The sequence below is a fragment of the Pongo abelii genome, chromosome 9 (genome assembly GCF_028885655.2).
Source record: "Pongo abelii isolate AG06213 chromosome 9, NHGRI_mPonAbe1-v2.0_pri, whole genome shotgun sequence".
NCBI classification, from domain to species: domain Eukaryota; kingdom Metazoa; phylum Chordata; class Mammalia; order Primates; family Hominidae; genus Pongo; species Pongo abelii.
The window spans coordinates 12,333,099-12,353,901 of record NC_071994.2 but is presented as its reverse complement, the minus strand read 5'-3'; the positions used below and the strand labels follow the sequence as shown (position 1 = coordinate 12,353,901).

Sequence of the window (20,803 nt, the reverse complement as noted above, 5' to 3'; positions counted from 1 at the left end):
GTTGTATGTGTAATTTTCCACTGATTTAAGAATTTTTGGAAAGCTTTACTATAGTATCCTGGTCCATTGTCAGTTTTAATTTTTTCTGGAACTCCCATTACAGCAAAACGATAATAAATGTTTTTTTAACATGGGAAGTACTTTCTTGTGTCTGGCAGGTTGCCTATATGAAATGTGAATAAGTATCAACCGTTACATGAACATATGATAATCTTCCAAATGAAGGTACATGTGTGACATCCATTTGCCATAACGCATTAGGACATAGACCTCTGGGATTAACTCCTGCCTCTTGAGTGGGCAGGTATAGGACTTGACACTGGGTGCAATGTTGTACAATATTTTTTGCCTGTTTCCATGTGACATCAAATTTGTTTTTTAATCCTGCCGCATTTACATGAGTCAAAGCATGAAGTGCTTGTGCTTTTATGAATGCAGATGATACCAGTAAGTCAGCTTGTTCATTTGCTTTAGTTAAAGGCCCTGGTAGATTAGTGTGTGCCCAAATATGAGTAATATAAAATGGGAAATTTCTTTTTCTTACAGTTTGTTGTAATAAAATGAACAGCTGGTTTAACTGATCATCCATGCTATATTTAATTAGAGCTGCCTCAATATCCCTTGTAGCCTGTACTACATATGCAGAATCTGATACAATATTAATAGGTTGATTAAAATCTTGTAACACCGTAATGACTGCAACCAACTTTGCTCTTTGAGCCAATTGATAATGAGTTTTGATTACTTGCTCTTTTGGCCGTGTGTAAGCTGCCTTTCCATTGCTGGAACCATCAGTAAACACCGTCAGAGCATTTTCTAAAGGTTCATGTCTGGTAATTTTAGGTAAAATCCAAGTAGTCAATTTTAAAAACTGGAAGATTTTTGTTTTGGGGTAATGATTATCAGTAATTCCCACAAAATCAGTAAGACCAATCTGCCATGCACCAGAATTGATAAAGGCTTGTCTAACTCGTTCCTTGTTTAAAGGAACAACTATTTTGTCTGGGTCATTTCCACACAATTTTATTACTCGTAATTTTGCCTGACCAATTAATGTAGCTATTCGATCCAAGTACAATGTAAAAGTCTTAATTGTACCATGAGGAAGGAATGACCACTCCACAAGATCAGTATTTTGAACATTTGATGCCTGTTGGAGAATGTGCAGTAGCAAAAATCAAAAGTTGGAGTGGGGCTAAGGGATCTATTCTGTTTATTTGTGCTGATTGAATTTTTTCCTCCACTAATTTAATTTTTTTTGTTGCCTCTGGAGTGAATATTATTTTACTATTTAAATCTGGGTCTCCTCTTAAGATAGAGAACAAATTTGACGTGGCATAAGTAGGAATGCCTAGAGTTGGCCAAATCCAATTAATATCTCCTAGCAATTTTTGAAAGTCATTTAATGTTTTTAATGTGTCTTTTCTTATTTCTATTTTTTGTGGCTTAACTTTTCTATTTTCTATCTGCATCCTTAAATAATGAAAAGGAGTAGAGGATTGAATCTTATCAGATGCTACTGCCAGTCCTGCGTTGGCAACCTCTGCTTGCAGAAATGTATAACAGTCAATTAATTTGTCTCTCGTTTCTGCAGCACATAAAATATCAGCAACATAGTGAATGATATAACAGTCTGAAAACTTGTCTGTAACTGGTTGAAGAGCTCGACAAATAGTTGGACTATTAAGCATTCCCTGAGGTAACACTTTCCACTGAAATCTGGTGGCTGGTTCTTTATTATTTATGGCTGGTATACTAAAGGCAAATTTTTCACAATACTGCTCTGCCAGAGGAATGGTAAAAAAGCAGTCCTTCAGATCAATTATATTAAAGGCCAGTCTTTTGGGATCATGGCCGGAGAGGGCAACCTGGGTTGGAGAGGCCCCATGGGTTGAATTACGGCATTTACGGCTCTTAAGTCAGTTAACATATGCCATCTGCCGGATTTTTTTTGAATTACAAACACAGGAGAATTCCAAGGCAAGAATGAAGGCTCAATATGTCCCTTTTCTAATTGTTCCTTTGCTAATAAATGTAAAGCCTCCAGTTTTTGTTTTGGTAGCGGCCACTAATTTACCCATACCGGTTTTTCTGTTTTCTAAGTTAATGGAATGGGTTTAGGAGGCTCTACAGTGGCCGCCCCTAAAAAGGATACCCTATTCCTTTTCTTTCTTGATTTCTCTCAGTCTCAAGTGGGACTTTAATGCCATTTTCATTTTTTCCTAGTCCCTTTCCTGGTATATATCCCATCTTAGTCATGATTTTTTGACTCGTGGGGCTGTATAATGGAGCGGGCATAGTGATTCCTGCACCCCATTGTTGTAATAAATCTCGACCCCACAGATGAACAGGAATTGAAGTAATCATTGGTTGAACAGTACTTTCTTGATTATCCGGCCCTAAACAATGTAAAATCATGGTACCTTGATACACTTCTGAGGAGTGCCTATGCCGACAAGTCCTGTAACAGCCTTTTGTTTAGGCCAATTTTCTGGCCACTGATTTAAAGCAATGATAGAGACATCTGCTCCAATGTCTACTAACCTTTCAAACTGTTTTCCTTGAATAATGGCCTTACACACAGGTCTGCTCTCTGAGACCTGACTTGCCCAATATGCAGCCTTTCCTGCTGGATTAGTGCTTCCAAACCCTCCTGTTCTTTTTATCTCACTGTTTCCAACCTTAATATAAGGCAGGAGTAATAATTGAGCAATCCTGTCTCCTGGACTGGCACTGCAAGGAATTGAGGAGCTAATAACCAATTGAATTTCACCTTTGTAGTCTGAATCAACCACACCAGTATGAATTTGAACTCCCTTTAGATTTAGACTTGATCTCCCCAAGATTAGTCCTACAGTCCCCTCAGGCAGTGGGCCATATACCCCTGTGGAGATTTTTTTGTGGGGGCTCCCCTGGAAGCAGAGAGACTGCTTGTATAGTACATAAATCTACTGCTGCACTGCCGCTTGTGGCAGGGGACAATTGTTGTATTGTGGTAACTGGCTCGTTCCCTGAGGCACTTGTGACAGTGGGGGTTGTTGTCCCTGAAAAACCTGAGGAACAAAGGGCTAAATTGGGAATGCCCCAGTTTGTTGCAGGGCCTGAGGCTGGCCCCTCTTCTCGTTTCCCGTTTCCCATTTCCCGTTTCAGATGGTTGCCCATTTTTATCAAATTCAGAATGATATTGATTAGCCCAATGTTTTCCTTTTTTACATCTTGGATATAAGTCAGGTGGCTCTTTATCTGTTGTTGTAGTAGCTTGAATAGTTATATTTTGTTTATTTGAGGCTGGGCAATTCTTTTTTAGATGACCAATTTGACCACAGTTATAACATTTTCCCCCAAATGTTCTAACTTGTCCTCCTAAAGCAACTCCTGTTACTGCTTGAGCCATAAGCATAGCTTTATGCATAGCTCATCCAATTCCGTCATAGGCTTTTACATACTCTGACATTACATCTGATCCTGCGGGAACCTTTCCTTTTAATGGCTTAGTGGCTGATTGACACTCAGGATTGGCGTTTTCGTTTGCCATCAACTCCACTATGACCTTACGGGCATTTTCATCGGTAATTGACTTTCGAGCAGCATCTTGGAGCCTTGCCACAAAATCAGGGCAGGGCTTTTTAGAGCCTTGTCTTACTGTATTGAATGAGGGGCAGGTGGTTCCTGGATCTCGGATTTTTTCCCAGGCCCTAAGGCAGATAGCTCTAACTTGCTCAATGGCCTCATTTTGCATTATTGCTTGTTGATTAGTAGTGCTCCGATTTTGACCTGTTCCTAATAGTTGATCTGCGTCTATATTAACTGGAGGATTGGCAGCCCTGTTTCTTCAGACCTGTTCTTGTGCCCCATCAATCCACCAAGTCTTAAATTGTAAAAACTGAGAGGGTGAGAGTGATGATTTGGCCAAAATCTCCCAATCATGAGGAATGAGTCTATGTCCATGAGCAATGGAACCTAATAATGTTCTCACATAAGGGGAGTTGGGTCCATACTGTTTTACTCCCTCTTTCATATCTTTTAACATTTTTATAGAAAAGGACTCATCTGGCCCCAGCTAGGGGAGGCGCTCCTTCTTGGGCCGCTTCTCCAGGTGGCATCGGTTCTAATATTACTGGGAATTGCCACGCCTCAATATCTCCTTGTTTTCTTGCCTTATCAATAATTTTATGTAATGCACTACCTTGTCCACTAGGTGGTGCTGTAGGATTGTCTTATAGCGGGCGGCTGAGAATATAACGCCCTGCCCTGTGGTGCTGGAAACGTTCCTTGCTGTCCATACTGATTTTCTGGGGGCGGCCGATACTGAAGTTCGGCTGGCGGCCAGTATTGATAGGCTACTGGCAGTTGGGTCTTATTTTCTACCGTCTGATATTGTGGATACTGTATTTGGATTGGCATTGCCGTGACAGAGACTCTGTCTTTCTCTATTTGATATTCTCTTGGGGTTTGTACTTGTCTAACCCGCATTTGAGGTTGTAATGTTACAGGCATCTGAACCGCTGGAAGAGGAGTTGGCCATCGTGGTTTAGACTCTGATGGCCCCCACTAATTCTGGACCTTTTTCTTCTAATTCTAATGTTTCAGGATATATTACCTCCTGTAATTGATTGTAGTCAACATTTTGCATTGACCGAGCCATTACAGACTCCGCTACATATTTACAATGTGAACTTTTGAACTTTCCGTTCCTTTCTGGGATTCTATCCCTGCCTGTTCTTCACAATCTATTACACAGCTTCCAGGGGCATCAGAAACTGAAACACTGTCTTCTGTTTGAAACAGTTCTAAAGCTGCTTTAATAATGGCCCAATCATTCCATACTGTAAGTGGGATGATTTTACCCTCCCTACTTGCTTGTTTTAATTCTTTGCCAATTTTTTCCCAATCTTTTAGATCTAAACTTCCCTGTTCTAGAAACCATGAGCAGAATTGTTCTATTGTTTGAAATAGCATGATTAGATTTTTTTGTAGAGACTCTAACTCCCCCTCTTTTTAAAAGAATTTTAATAAAGCTGAGATAAGAGGCATATTTACTTTCAGTTTGCCCCATTGTTACCCTAGGTTCTTCTGAGGGCACAAGCTTACCGCAAGGCTGACCGTAGACGTACTCGGGAGTCTCTCGTCAACTTGTCCTCAATGACCACACTCTAGCGTACCTTCACCCTAGAGAAAAGCACCCACGTTGGGCACCAGATGAAGGGGTGGCCAGCCCCTCTACACCTGTGGGCGTTTCTCATCAGGTGGGATGAGAGACTGAGAAAAGAAATAAGAGGCCGGGCGTGGTGGGTCACACCTGTAATCCCCGCACTTTGGGAGGCCGAGGCGGGCGGATCACAAGGTCAGGAGATCGAGACCATCCTGGCTAACATGGTGAAACCCCGTCTCTACTAAAAACACAAAAAATTAGCCGGGCCCGGTGGCGGGTGCCTGTAGTCCCAGCTACTCAGGAGGCTGAGGCAGGAGAGACAGAGACAAGTATAGAGAAAGAAAAGTGGGCCCAGGGGACCGGTGCTCAGCATATGGAGGACCAGTCTCTGAGTTCCCGCAGTATTTATTGATCATTATCTCTACCATCTGGAGAGGGGGATGTGGCAGGACAACAGGGTAATAGTGGGGAGAGGGTCAGCAGAAAAACATGTGAACAAATGTCTCTGTGTCATAAATAAGTTTAAGGAAAGGTGCTATGCCTTGATGTGCATGTATACAAACATTAAAGAGCAGTATTGCCCCTAGCACCTCTCACCTCCAGCCCTAAGGCTATTTTCTCCTATCTCAGTAAATAGAACATACAATCGGGTTTTAAACCCAGACATTCTATTGCCCAGGGACGAGCAGGAGACAGATGCCTTCCTCTTATCACAACTGCAAAGAGGACTTCCTCTTTTACTAATGCTCCTCAGCACAGACCCTTTACGGGTGGGGTGTCGGGCTGGGGGATGGTGTCGGGCTGGGGGACGGTCAGGTCTTTCCCTTCCCACAAGGCCATATCTCAGGCTATCACATGGGGAGAAACCCTGGACAATATCTGGCTTTCCTAGGCAGAGGTCCCTGCAGCCTTCCGCAGTGTATTGTGTCCCTGGGTACTTGAAATTAGAGACTGGTGATGACTTTTACCAAGCATACTGCCTTCGAGCACTTTTTTAACAAAGCACAGCCTGTATAGCCCTAAATCCATTAAACCTTGAGTCAACATAGCACATGTCTCTGCGAGCACAGAGTTGGGGCTAGGGTTACAGATTAACAGCATCTCAAGGCAGAAGAATTTTTCTTAATACAGAACAAAATGGAGTCTCTTATGTCTACTTCTTTCTACATAGACACAGTAACAGCCTGATCTCTCTTTTGTTTCCCCACAAATCCACATAGTATTTGAGTGTGATAATGTAAAAATCAGTATTCATTTCTAAATCTAAGTACTGCTTTGAGAATTTTGTTGGTAATTCCAGTTGCTGCTGCTTCAGTAGAAGGAAGCTTCTCCAAATTAAATAAATTAAAAACTTGCTAAAAACAATGTTGACCCAAGAAAGCTTGTCTTTTTTGCCGTTTTGTCAATAGAATTCACGTTAAGTATAAGAACATCATCAGGCTGGGCTTGGTGGCTCACGCTTGTAATCCCAGCACTTTGGGAGGCCGAGGTGGGTGGATTGCCTGAGCTCAGGAGTTTGCAACCAGCCTGGGCAACGTGGTGAAACCCCGTCTCTACTAAAAATTAGCCAGGCGTGGTGGCGTGCACCTGTAGTCCCAGCTTCTCAGGAGGCTGAGACAGGAGAATTTCTGGAACCTGGTTGCAGTGAGCCGAAATTGCACCACTGCACTCCAGCCTGGGCGACAGGGCAAGAGTCGGTCTCCAAAAAAAAAAATCATCAGTACTCCCTGGAATGAAGCCAAGAAAAAATATTTTAATGGAATAAATACATAATTTATTAAATGTGTCTGTGTGTGTGTGCGCACGTGTGTGCGTGTGTGTGTGTGCGTGCGTGAGTGTGCGTGTGTTTGCCATTCATCTGCCATCACCACCAGCCAATTAACAAATGACCCTGGTATACACAATACTAACTAAGTTAAGTCATCATTGGTAGTTTGTCAGCTTGCAGTGAGCCAAGATCACACCCCTGCACTCCAGCCTGGGCAACAGTGCAAGATTCCATCTCAAAAAGAAAAAAAAGGCCGGGCGTGGTGGCTCACACCTGTAATCCCAGCACTTTGGGAGGCCAAGGTGGGCGGATCATGAGGTCAGTAGTTCAAGACCAGCCTGGCCAAGATGGTGAAACTTCATCTCTACTAAAAATACAGAAAAATTAGCTGGGCGTGGTGGCACATGCCTGTAATCTCAGCTATTCGGGAGGCTGAAGCAGAGAATTCCTTAAACCCGGGAGGCGGAGGTTGCTGTGAGCTGAGATCGCACCACTGCACTTCAGCCTGGGCAACAGAGCAAGACTCCGTCTAAAAAAGAAAAAAAAAGTAGATTTTAGGTACTCTTACCACAAAAAATAAAGAAAAGTAACTGTGAGATGATAAGTGTGTTATTCTGGTTGACTGTAATCATAATTTCACTATATATATCAAAACATTCATGGCTGGGTGCCGTGGCTTATGCCTGTAATCCTAGAACTTTGGGAGGCCAAGACAGGCAGATTGCCTGAGCTCAGGAGTTCAAGACCACCCTGGGGCCAACATGGTGAAACCCCATCTCTACTGAAACACAAAAAGTTAGCCGGGCGTGGTGGAGCATGCCCATAATCCCAGCTACTCGGGAGGCTGAGGCAGGAGAATCACTTGAACCTGGGAGATGGAAGTTGCAGTGAGCCGAGATCACCACTGCGCTCCAGCCTGGGCCACAGAGCAAGACTGTCTCAAAGAAAAAAAAAGTTCACCTTGTTTACATGAAACATATATACAAGAAAAATACCGATTTTTCAAGATATGTTTACCACAGTAACAGGATAGAACATACTTATAACTTCTAAATATTAAATATATGGTATGTGGGCCTCCAGTTGTATTTGTATTGTTGCCATGGCCCCTTGCAAATGTTAGAGGTGGGCCTGCCACCAGCAGGGACTGGGAGAACCTTCCTTATCTAACAGGTAAAGGGTAACACTGTTACTTTAATTTGCTCTTCCCCGACAATTAATGAGTTTGAGCATTTTACATTTGTTTATGGGTTTTTCCTTTTTACGAATTTGCCTATTTTTGTCCTACACTCATTTTTTCCTTTGAGTTCTTTTTTCCCTTTCTTATCAGTCTCATTGTTTTTTCTTTTACTTTTTTAACATTCTTTATAGATAGATGGGATTTCTCTTATGTCACTCAGGCTAGCCTTGAGCTCCTGGGCTCAAGTGGTCCTCCTACCTCATCCTCTTGAGTAGCAGGAACTACAGGCACAAGCCACTGTACCTGGCTCTTTCTTATCAGCCTTAAGGTTATGTTCTGCTGTCAATAAAATTTTTTAAAATCCCAAATCTGCTGCTTTTATTTTGCTTTTGCTATGGTATTTTCGCCATATAAAAGATTTTAGGGCCAGGCGCGGTGCCTCATGCCTGTACCAGCAGCTTGGGAGGCTGAGGTGGGTGGATTACCTGAGGCCAGGAGTTTGAGACCAGCCTGACCAACATGATGAAACCCTGTCTCTACTAAAAATACAAAAATTAGCTGGGCATGGTGGCACACACCTGTAGTGCCAGCTACTCGGGAGGCTGAGGCAGGAGAATAGCTTGAACCCGGGAGGCGGAGGTTGCAGTGAGCCGAGATCGTGCCACTGTACTCCAGCCTGGGCAACAGAGTGAGACTCTGTCTCAAAAATAAATAAATAAATAAACAAAAAAATATTTTAATTTTTTTTCCTGGCAGGTGGATTACTTGATGTCAGGAGTTTGAGACTGTAACCACTTTAGGGTTACAGTAGCTCCCCCTTATCTGCAGTTTCACTTTCCGTGCTTTCAGTTACCCACACTCAACCGCAGTCTGATGTTTTGAGAAAGAGACCACATTCACATAACTTTTTCTACAGTATATTGTTATAATTGTATTATTTTATTGTTAATCTCTTACTGTGCCTAATTTATCAATTAAACTTTATCATAGATATGTACATACAATATAGGCGAAAACATAGTGTTTATAGAGGTCAGTGCTAGCTGAGGTTTCAGGCATCCACTGAGGGTCTTGGAACGTATCCCCTGCAAATAAGGGGGGACTACTGTATTACACCTACTGCTGCTGTGAACACTTGTATATGCTCTTTTGGTGAACACCTGTCCACATTTCTGATGGACAGATACACAGGTGTATAATTGCTGAGTCATGGAATGTGCATATGATCAGTTCCAGTAGATACTGTGAAATGCTTTTCCAAAGATGTTGGTACAATTGACGCTAACAGCAGTACTGAATGAGAGTTCCAGTTCCTGCACACGCTTGCCAGGTTTGATGTGCCTCTTCATTTTAGCCATTCTACTGAAGGGCGGGTGGAGTGGAAAGCATGATTTTTTTTTTTTCTTTCTGAGATGGAGTCTCACTCTGTCACCCAGGCTGGAGTGCAATGGCACAATCTCAGCTCACTGCAGCCTCCGCCTCCTGGGTTCAAGCGATTCTTCTGCCTCAGCCTCCCAAATAGCTGGGATTACAGGCACACGCCACCACACTCAGCTAATTTTTTTTTTTTTTTTTTTTTTTTTTTTGTATTTTTAGTAGAGACAGAGTTTCACCATGTTGGCCAGGCTAGTTTCAAACTGCTGACCTCAGGTGATCAGACTGCCTCGGCCTCCCAAAGTGCTGGAATTACAGGTGTGAGCCACCGCGCCTGGCCAAGAATGATTATTTTTAAGATTGAACTCAGATTGTGTCACTTCTTAACTCAAACTACCCAGTGTCCTCCCATTTAACTCAGAATAAAAGCCTTTGCAATGGCCTAAAGGTAGGATGATTCTATTCTTCAGTGTTTAAACTGGAACTTAATTTTGAGAGTAAAAGTGGCACTATTAATAATTAAGCCATGACAACAGGCATACATTTGAACTGGCCTTGGTCACTAGTGTGTATGGTCACCCCAGTTGTCAAGAGATATCGTGATCTGGCCTCAGCTGTCCCTCTGATCATTCTCCTACCACGCTCTCCCTCATTTTATTCTCTCCAACCACACTGGCCTCCTTCAAATTCCATGCACATGGCAGGCATGTTTGTGCGTCAGGAACACTCCTCCCCAGCAGCTGGGATGGCAGGATTGCCCCTCTGTCCTGCAGAGACACCCTGTGTAAAACAGCACCTCCCCACCATCGCTCTTCCCTGGTGCTTCTTTGTTTTTTGTTCGGGTTTTTTGTTTTTTTGTTTTGTTTTTGTCACCTGACATATTATGACATATTATTGCCCTGTTACTACCAGCGTCTACCCCAAATGCAGGCTCCACGGGAGAAGGGACTTTGTTTAGCTTACCACTGTGTCCCAGCACTTAAAACAGTGCCTCAAATACAATTCATTATAGAACCTTGCTGGTAGGTATGGGGTGTTCGTGTACAATTTCTTCAACTTTGTTACAGTCACGCATCTCATGACAGGACGAGAAATGCATCCTGAGAAATGCATAGTTGAGCAATTTCATGGCCGTGCAAACATCATAGGGGTGCCCTCACACAAACCCAGATAGGAGAGACTAGTACACATCTAGGCTATGTGGTCCGGCCTGTTGCTCCTAGGCTGCAAACCTGTGCAGCATGTGACTGTCCTGAATACTCTAGGCAGTTGTCACACAGTGGTAAGTACTTGTGTATCTAAACATAGAAAAGGTACAGTAAAAATAGAGTATTATAATCTCATGGGACCACCATCCTATATGCAGTCTGTTGATCAAAACATCATAGGTGGCACATGACTGTATTCGAGAATTCATAATAAAATGTTAGGGGAAAATTAACAGGTTTGATCTTTACAACAACCCCATGCACAGGGTCCATAGGCAGGCAGCATCAGTGACACCCAGGAGGTTGTCAGAAACGCAGGATCAGCTGGGCGCAGTGGCTCACGCCTGTAATCCCAGCACTTTGGGAGTCCAAGGTGGGCGGATCACCTGAGCTCAGAGGTTCGAGACCAGCCTGGCCAAGATGGTGAAACCCTGTCTCTACTAAAAATATAAAAATGACCCGGGTGTGGTGGTGCATGCCTGTAGTCCCAGCTACTCGGGAGGCTGAGGCAGGAGAATCACTTGAACCCGGGAGGCGGAGGTTGCAGTGAGCCAAGATTGTGCCACTGCACTACAGCCTGGGCAACAGAGTGAGACTTCATCTCAAAAAAAAAAAAAAAAAAAAGCAGGATGTTGGGTCCCACCCTGTATCTACCAACTCACTTTTCCTTTTCCTTTCTCTTCTTGGTGGCAGCTTCAGCATCTCTGTGGGCCCAAGCATCCCAGGGATTCTTATACACACTAAAGTTTGAGAAGCACTCTTACTTTTGTCCCCATTTTATGATGGGGACAATGAGACACAAAATAAAACTTAGGGTCACAGCTAGAAAGCGGTGGTGTTGGGATTGGATGTACTCTTAAAGCTGAGGTGTGGAGGAGTGTCCAGCAATCCACCTGTAACTTACACATAGAATGAGAAGCAAGCAGGTTCTCTCTAGAATGTTGGAATTAAATGGGTGCCCCATCAACATATAACATGAAACTTTAAGTGGTTTTAAGCTACATTGTTGGTTATGGTGTTCATTCTCATTTTCAGCCTGTCGCTTTTTTTCTGTTTATTTTTGGCAGAAACTTGGGAACCGTGGGTGCTGTTGCCTTGGACTGCAAAGGGAATGTAGCCTACGCAACCTCCACAGGGGGTATCGTTAATAAAATGGTCGGCCGCGTTGGGGACTCACCGTGTGTAGGTAGGACCAAGGGATGGCTCCTGCCCCTTCCCCTCTTCTCACGCCCTCAGGCTCTCCTCACTCTCTATTCCCTGCCCCTCTCCCTTTCTTGCTGTGTTCCCTTTCTGCTTTTGGTGCAGCTCCAGGATGTCTGGGAGTGACAATGGGGTTGGAAGGGGTTGTTTGGGGTGCTGCTTTGAGAGGGTGTTTGTATCTGGCACCACTGTTTTTACTAGATTGCGTGCCTTTTTGGAACAACTTGGGGAGAGAAGTGGAGACAGGGATGCTAACGTTGCCCCCAGTCTACCCTGTCATGATTCTGTCTTCTCTTTAGCCACAGTTTCAGGATCTGCAGACTTACTTGAGTAAGACTTACTCCCAAGACGTGGGCTCTGATTAGCAATCTGAGAAATCTGAGACTGCAGTTATTAGATTTGAGCAGCATGAAAGTGACATACTTCTACAGACACATTACAGATTGAGATGTTGTTTACATTAACGAGGAAGCGCGCCATCTCATTCCCGGGAGTGGGTGAGAGGCAGGGCCGGGGGTCTGTATGTTTCACACTCTGTGCAGACTTTCACACTTGTCATGCAGGAATCCTCATGAACCCCTGCAGGTGACTGAAGTTTTGAGAAGCAGCTAAATTGTTCCATCTGCCCTAAAGAGCAGCTTATTCTTTTAGAGGAAAACTAGCCCTACCTTCCCTTTTTAATGTGTTGCTCTAGTCTTTAGTAGTAATCTACACTCTTGACAATTCTTGACACCCTTTTTCTGTCATGAACTCAGAGACACTGGAAGCTTCCTTAAAGAGTAGAGGCTTGGTAACTCCTCTTCTCCTTGGTATATCACCCAAGAGATGTGAAGTAGTCTACCTTTCTTTCTCCTTGGCAAAAATCCCACCAAACTATGCCTGGTCAGTAGTGCAGCTTGCTTCAGCTGTGTTCTGACCAGGCCATGGGGCCACTCCAGGTTAGATCCTAGAAATTCATTTTAAGCTTGAGTTACAGTGGTAAATCTTGACAAAAAAAGGCATAAGCTAAATTCTCAGAAGTCTTTGTCCAGCTGTGAGCACCAGGTGTGCTCTGCCTGGCCTTCTGAGGAGCCTCCCCAAGGAGCACTGCCACTGGCCAGGCCCCCGCCTGGACAGTCGGGGGGACGGTGCTAGGCACAGCAGTGGTCACCTCAGGCAATGCACTTGTCCTGAGAAGTGCATGTGGCGGGGAGGACACCTTCACACACCCGATGCCTGTGCCAGGACCACCCTTGGAGACACCTGGCCTTCTGTGGTCCTAGAGTAACTGAAAAGTAAGCAAAGACTTGGCTGCTTCCAAATATTAGGGCACATTGACACCATGGGACCTGGTCAGTTAATTCCCCAGCAGAAGCTTATAAGAAAAAGTAAAGGCACCTCCTCCCACTGCAGCAGTTCATTGGCTGCCCAGTGTCAGCTCCCTCCAGAACCAGAGCCAAGGATTATCTGCCTTTGAGAACCTCTGCGGCCTTGTGACAATCCAGTGCAGCATCTCAACTTCTGAGTCCTTGCCCCATGTCCAGCATCAATAAGTAAGGCAAATGTCAATCTTCTGTGCTTCTGTATCAACTGTGGGAGGGTAAACGCAAATTCTTCCAAGGCTAAAGGACTCTCAGGCTGGTAGCTGTGTGTGAACAGATACAAGAATGACTTAAAGAAGGCTGTAAGGTTGCTTAATCCAAGACCAAAATAAGGAAGAAATCTTATCAAAGTAGCTTTCACTCCAGACCCCCACTTAAGTGGATAGCCCAGAATAGTTCCCTCAGGTCCAATTATGCCCACCCTCAACAAATGCAACTCCCCTCCATTGGACAGTGTGCATGGATGTTAGGTTGTGGGTATCGTTTTCCCCAAATCACTGGAACATGATGGCCTTGCTAGAGATCCATATAATGCAGTCATGCTGTTTCTTCCTCCATAGTGTGTGGGGCATGAGGAGGAGACAGGGAGAGGGTGGCTTCATTGAGCAAAAAGGAATGGCTATGCTTTGGGGCTAAGGAGATGCTGTCCTGCTGTAGCAGCTCTGTGAAAGGTCAGGCCTGCCCCTCTGAGGCTCCCTTTATCCTCCTAAATTCTCGGGCATCTACATGACGCTTTCTGGTCCACCTTTGCATCCGCAGATCATGGCTACTAACCTGACCTTTGTCTGTACTTGGGTACCCTTCGAGATTTAACTTTCATGTAGTGTCCGACTTCTAATATGGATTTGAATTTCTTGACTGTTACTGCTCAGAACAATCACCCTTTTTGAGCAGGAGCTGGAGGTTATGCTGACAATGACATCGGAGCCATCTCAACCACAGGGCATGGGGAAAGCATCCTGAAGGTGAACCTGGCCAGACTCACCCTGTTTCACATAGAACAAGGTACACAGACCACAGGACAAGTAAAAGAATTTGTGAAGATAAGTGCATAGAAGGTATTTGATAAGTAAGCTCATGGAGAAGTGTAGGAAATCCTTTCCTGTTGGCTACAGATGTTGCTTTCAGGCCGTTAACACCTTGTTTTGACTCTCCGCCTTCCCTTAGGTCTGGAATGGGAGAGCATTGAGTACTGTTGTCTTCCACATCTCAGGAGAAGGGGGCAGTAGAGAGACATTGAGCCTGGATGTGGGAGGGAAGACCCCTCTGCTCGGGCTGATGCTAGGGCGCTGTCTCAGGGCAAGGAGGTGAGGACCCTCCTTTTAAGCGTTCAGGCGTTCATTTACCAAAAATCCTTGCTAGCTCACTTTGGCATTTCAAATGGCAAGTGATTTTCCCATGAGATTCCTTTCAGTAACGTGTGTTGTTTCTCAACCCTTCCTTGTTTTCAGGAAAGACGGTAGAAGAGGCTGCGGACCTATCGTTGGGCTATATGAAGTCAAGGGTTAAAGGTTTAGGTGGCCTCATCGTGGTTAGCAAAACAGGAGACTGGGTGGCAAAGTGGACGTCCACCTGCATGCCGTGGGCAGCCGCCAAGGACGGCAAGCTGCACTTCGGAATTGATCCTGACGATACTACTATCACCGACCTTCCCTAAGCCGCTGGAAGACTGTATTCCAGATGCTAGCTTAGAGGTCAAGTACAGTCTCCTCGTGAGACATAGCCTAATCAATTAGATCTAGAATTGGAAAAATTGTCCCGTCTGTCACTTGTTTTGTTGCCTTAATAAGCATCTGAATGTTTGGTTGTGGGGCGGGTTCTGAAGCGATGAGAGAAATGCCCGTATTAGGAGGATTACTTGAGCCCTGGAGGTCAAAGCTGAGGTGAGCCATGATTACTCCACTGCACTCCAGCCTGGGCAACAGAGCGAGACCCTGTATCAAAAAAAAAAAAAAAGGAAAAAAAGAGAGAAAGCAGCAGCATGATCCTGACACGACAGATGTAGGAGACCCACAGCCTGCAGACACTGTGGGCTGAAAGGTGGGAAGGGAGGGGCCGGTGGAGGTGGAGGCGTTTGAAAGTGACACAGCAGCAGTAGAAGCACCAGTGGGCGAAGTCCAGGTGACCCTCAGAACGTTGCACAAGAACATCAGGGAAAAGAACCAGAATCCTTTAAGGAAAATGTTCTTCATGTATGAGAGACTAAAGTGATTTTTCTAAGAAAGTTCAGTTCTTCTCTGACTTACCTGGACATTTCTAGATACTTCGAAAGGACCTTCTGGGAATCCATAGCTTCCTAACCTGGAGATGGGAGGTCACAATGGAGACGCTGTGGGGTTCCTTGAAGTTTCTTGGGTTCACAGAGGAGCCCCCTCACTTGGTGTTCTCCCATGAGCCAGCCTCCACCTGCCAAAGACACTCTGGCCCTCGTATAGTGAGTAATGGGGCTCAGGGCCTCTCCAACAACAGAGAGGAGCTGACTGCTGTAGGGCTGACCCCATGACTTCCTGAGTCCTCACCCTGTCCAGTGCTTTGAGATTCTTCCCACCTCCCCATCCGCACCAGCCGGATCGGGTGCTGTGCAGTGTGGTCAGTATGGTGAAGAAAGTCATTTCCTCGGTAGACAGTATTCCCCTTTATCTCTCATTACACTGGAAACGTTATTTCTGCTGTATCATCCGTGCTCAATGTTTTAGTCTGTCAGGCTCACCTTCTCTCTGGAAAGAATTTGCTTAACTTGACATTCCGTGTGCCGCTAATAAAATATATTTTGAAAGAATAAGGGTGTAGTTGGGAGTCACTGTTGACAAAGACCAGAATGTACACGAGCTCCCCCCTTGGTCTCAGGTGTACTACAGAGACCTCGAGATGAGGATGGTGTGGAGGGTGATATGTGCCACCTTGTGGAGTACTCCTGAGTTTCTCAGAAGAACTGAACTTTTTCTGAGTGGGTCAATGAAGAAGCCAAACCATGATAGGGTTTATGGCTCAGTCTTCCTGCGGTTTGCCAGCATTCACCCAAGACAGAGATGCACAGTAGAAACCTCAACATGCAACAACTCCCCCTTTAGAAACAAGTATATTATTAGGAGGTGTGTTAGTTGAGGATTGCCACAACACGATTCCACAGACTAAGTGACTAAGTGACTTAACCAACAGAAATTTATTAATATTTTCTCAGCTCTGGAGGCTGAAAGTCCAAGATGAAGGTGTCGGCTGCGTTAGTTTCTCCGGAGGCCTCTCTCCATGGCTTGTGTAATAGCTGGCCATCTTCTCGCTGTGTCCTCACGTGGTCTTATATTATATATTATAATTTACATATTATATATATAATATATTATATATAATATATAATGTACATCTATTATAATAGACGTCTATTATATATTATATATAATAGACGTATATTATATAATAGATGTATATTATATAATAGACGTCTATTATATATTATATATAATAGACGTATATTATATATTATATGTAATAGACATCTATTATATATTATATATAATAGACGTATATTATATAATAGACGTATAGATAATATATAATAGATGTCTATTATATATTATATGTATATTATAAGATAATATATAATATATAATAGATATTTATATTATATATAGTATATAATAGATATTTATATATTTATAGTATATATAGTATATATTATATAATATATGTATATTATATGTAATATAAATAATATATGCATATTATATGTAATATAAATAATATATGCATATTATATGTAATATAAATAATATATGCATATTATATGTAATATAAATAATATATGCATATTATATGTAATATAAAATATATGCATATTATATGTAATATATAATATGCATATTATATGTAATATATAATATGCATATTATATGTAATATATAATATATGCATATTATATGTAATGTATAATATATGCATATTATATGTAATGTATAATATATGCATATTATATGTAATATAATATATGCATATTATATGTAATATAATATATGCATATTATATGTAATATATAATATATGTATATAATATGTAAATTATAATATTAGTCATATTAGATTAAGGTCCACCCTAATGACCTCATTTAACCTTAATCACCTCTTTAAAGGCCCTGTCTCCAAATACACTCACATGCTGAGGTATTGGGGATTAGGGCTTCAGCATGTGAATTTGGGAGAGGACAGAATTCAGCCCATAACAGGAGGCAAAACAGAATCATGTTGGGGTTTGGAAAGGGGAGACACTTTGGAGAAGACAACAACCGCTAAGGAGATAGAAAAAAGGAAGGAGGGAGCTGGGGGATAGGGAGGCCAGTTGAAAGATCTGGTTTTGAGCTTGTCTTATCAATTCTCCAGTTCACAAGGAAATTGACTCTAGTTATTAAAGACTACTGTAGGCTCAGCTTGTGGCCACTTGACCTCTTTGGCTGGGCAGCCCAGGTACTGGGGTACATACGGCGTTATCAGCCCCTTTGTGCAAAGCCAAAGTGTGTATTTTTGCCCTCAGGCCTGAGTTGTACCAAAAGCCACCTCCACCAGCCTGGGAGTTCTGTAAATGGAGACCACATACAGTTCTTGCTTTTGCCCCACGGCTTGTCCATGGACTGCTCACTGTCAAACACAGAAATGAGCCTGATAGCATCTGAAAGGGGAAGACAATCTTTCTATCACTTCTGTGCCACAAGAGGGCAGCAAACTATAAACTATCCATGGCTTCAGCCGCCCAAAGGGAAGGTACTCTATCTGGATCAGAGCAGTCTACTTAGAAAATTTGGAACCAAAAGAACATTCTTCTTCCTGACCTTCATTTTCGTCCAAATACTACAATTTATTTTAGAGCAGAATTGTCCAAAACACAAACGCTAGCAAATGGCCCAAAGAACCCATCCAGATCAACAATGGAAGCTCGCTCTGCCCTGGGCGCTGCCAGATGCCGGATGCCAGATCCCACGGTGAACAAGCTCTGGCAGCCCGGCCCCGCCCCCACTTGCTCCTTCCAGCCAGGAAGACAGATACATCGTCATGTGGCTCACCCACCAAAATGGTGGGATAATAAGGAGCACAAGACGGGCCCTGAGCCAAGGCCAAGTGTCCCCAAGCAGGAGATGCTGCAGTCAGGACTCAGCCCCACTGCTGGGCTGCAGAGAAGAGTCCTGGGTAAGGAAGGGCCTTGACCTCGTAGCTGTTGCATAATACACATTTTTCTCAAATAATGTTCCTAGACTTCTTCCTCTCTAGCTTGAGGGATTGTAAACTCTGAGAGCAAAGGAAGGAGTGGGGCGCACGTTAGTCCCCTTCAATGTCCTGTTGTCAGAGGTGATGGTGTGTGGGGAAGGCTGGGAAGGGACACTCATTCTTCCCGCCCCCCGCCTGCTCCTCTGAAGTCCTCCCATCAGCCTTCATCTTTGCACAAAACCATCACTGCATTTGGGTTTTGTAGCTGTTTCTTTTTCTTCCTTTTTTTTTTTTTTTTTTTTGAGACAGAGTCTTGCTCTGTCACCCAGGCTGGAGTGCAGTGGCACGATCTCAGCTCAGTGCAACCTCCACCTCCCAGATTCAAGCAATTCTCCTGCCTCAGCCTCCTGAGTAGCTGGGATTACAGGCGCCCGCCACCATGCCTGCCTAATTTTTTTGTACTTTTAGTAGAGACGGGGTTTCATCATGTTGGTCAGGCTGGTCTCGAACTCCTGACCACAAGTGATCCACCCGCCTCAGCCCCCCAAAGTGCTAGGATTACAGCACCACCGCACCCGGCCTTTGTAGCTGTTTCATGGGAACAAGGAAGTGGCCCCATCAACCTTGTCTGGCTAAAAAAAATGCAGGTGTCCTCTCCCTTTTGCATAGGTGTAGGCGTGACCCAGAGAGCAATGGGAATGGGCAGAAGGACAGAGGCAGAACCAGGCCTAGGAATGGGGCTGGGAGTATGGGCCTGGAACACAGTGGAGGTTGGGGGAGGTGGTGGGGGTGCCCATTAGTGGCTGCATCCAGACTGTAAATGCCATTAAACAGAAAACCAGCCTTTCCACCTCACCCCACCCCACATCCACACCCCCACAAAGAGCTGAGCCACAGCCGTCCATAGCACATCTCTTCTGAGAAGTTAAAAATATGCAGGGGGAGGCATAGGAATTATTCTACCCATTTGGAAGATAAGAAAATAAGGCCTAGAAAAATTGGAGTTCCCCCGGCTCTCGTCCCTCTCAGGTTAAAGTGAAGTTTAACTCAGCCTCCCCTATTTCCAAATCCTCCGGCTCTCACCCCTAAGCTGCTGCTCCTAGATCTAGAGGCAGCCCAAAGAGGGCCCCAGGCAAAAAGCAAGAAAGACCAGCCACATGGACAGCTCTAGCTTTCAAAATTCTGGGATTTTTACAAACCACTATTTAAATGAAGTTGGATTTTCAGTGACAGAGGTAGGGGCCAGCCATGGACTCTGCTGACAGGGGAAACCAGCCTGGGGTGATTTTTTTTTTTTTTTAATCACTGATCATCTCAAGAGTTAACTTTTTTGCTATGCAATTATCAGCACTTTCTGAATCATGTGCAGAGCTCAGATAAGGGTTAGAGTTCTTATCCACAGCAGGGAGCCAAGGAGAAAAGAGGTTGAGTCTTCCTGTCCTGTCTCTGTAATACTGAGGCTCCTCTCAGCGGCCACCGGCCTCATGCCTGCCCCCCTTGGCCCTGGATTGTCAACTCGCAGGGCAGCAGTTTGTTATTAAACTTTTTTGTTTTGTTTTTTGAGACAGAGTCTCGCTCTGTTGCCCAGGCTGGAGTGCAGTGGTGCGATCTTGGCTCACTGCAACCTCCGTCTCCTGGGTTCAAGCGATTCTCCTGCCTCAGCCTCCCGAGTGGCTGAGACCACAGGCACGCGCCACCACGCCCAGCTAATTTTTGTATTTTTAGTAGAGATGGGGTTTCACCATGTTGGTCAGGATAGTCTTGATTCCTTGACCTCGTGATCCTCCCACCTCAGCCTCCCAAAGTGCTGGGATTACAGGCGTGAGCCACTGTGCCCGGCCAAGAATAATGAAAAATGTAAAGCACATGTGAGAAAACAACAACAAAAAATGAGGAATGCTGGGCATGGTGGCTCATGCTTGTAATCCCAGCACTTTGGGAGGCTGAAACGGGCAGATCACCTGAGGTCAGGGTTCGAGACCAGTCTGACCAACATGGAGAAACCCCGTCTCTGCTAAAAATACAAAATTAGCCGGGCATGATGACGCATGCCTGTAATCCCAGCTACTGGGGAGGCTGAGCGGGAGAATCACTTGAACCCGGAAGGTGGAGATTGTGGTGAGCCTGGGCAACAAGGATGAAACTCCGTCTCAAAAAAATATATAGGGGAAAAATTTCCTATCAGCCAGTGAATATCACTATTAAAATCTTACTGTATATTCTTGCAGATCTTTTTCTGGGTATATGCATAATTAGTTTTTCAAAAGTGAGACCATGCCATGTATGTTTCAGTTAACACTCTCCACCTTTCCTTGCCAAGAAATGTTCACCTTACCTAATATTTGGTCAATATTCAAATTTCCCCAGTTTT

The 20,803-nt window shown here is 44.1% G+C and overlaps 1 protein-coding gene across 2 annotated transcripts in view; it reads left to right on the top strand.

The window, feature by feature from the left end:
- The window catches only part of ASRGL1 (asparaginase and isoaspartyl peptidase 1), a 53,306-nt gene extending 37,281 nt beyond the window's left edge, over positions 1-16,025 (top strand). The window contains exons 5-7 of one of the 2 annotated variants that reach the window (XM_009246251.3): positions 11,750-11,868; positions 14,138-14,248; positions 14,695-16,025. In XM_009246251.3, coding sequence (XP_009244526.2) covers positions 11,750-11,868; positions 14,138-14,248; positions 14,695-14,900 — 436 coding nt within the window. In that variant the 3' untranslated portion in view covers positions 14,901-16,025. Of the gene's footprint in view, positions 1-11,749; positions 11,869-14,137; positions 14,302-14,410; positions 14,551-14,694 lie in introns of those variants that run through there. The other variant, XM_063728403.1, reaches the window with a different exon arrangement.
- Positions 16,026-20,803: the final 4,778 nt, after the last annotated feature.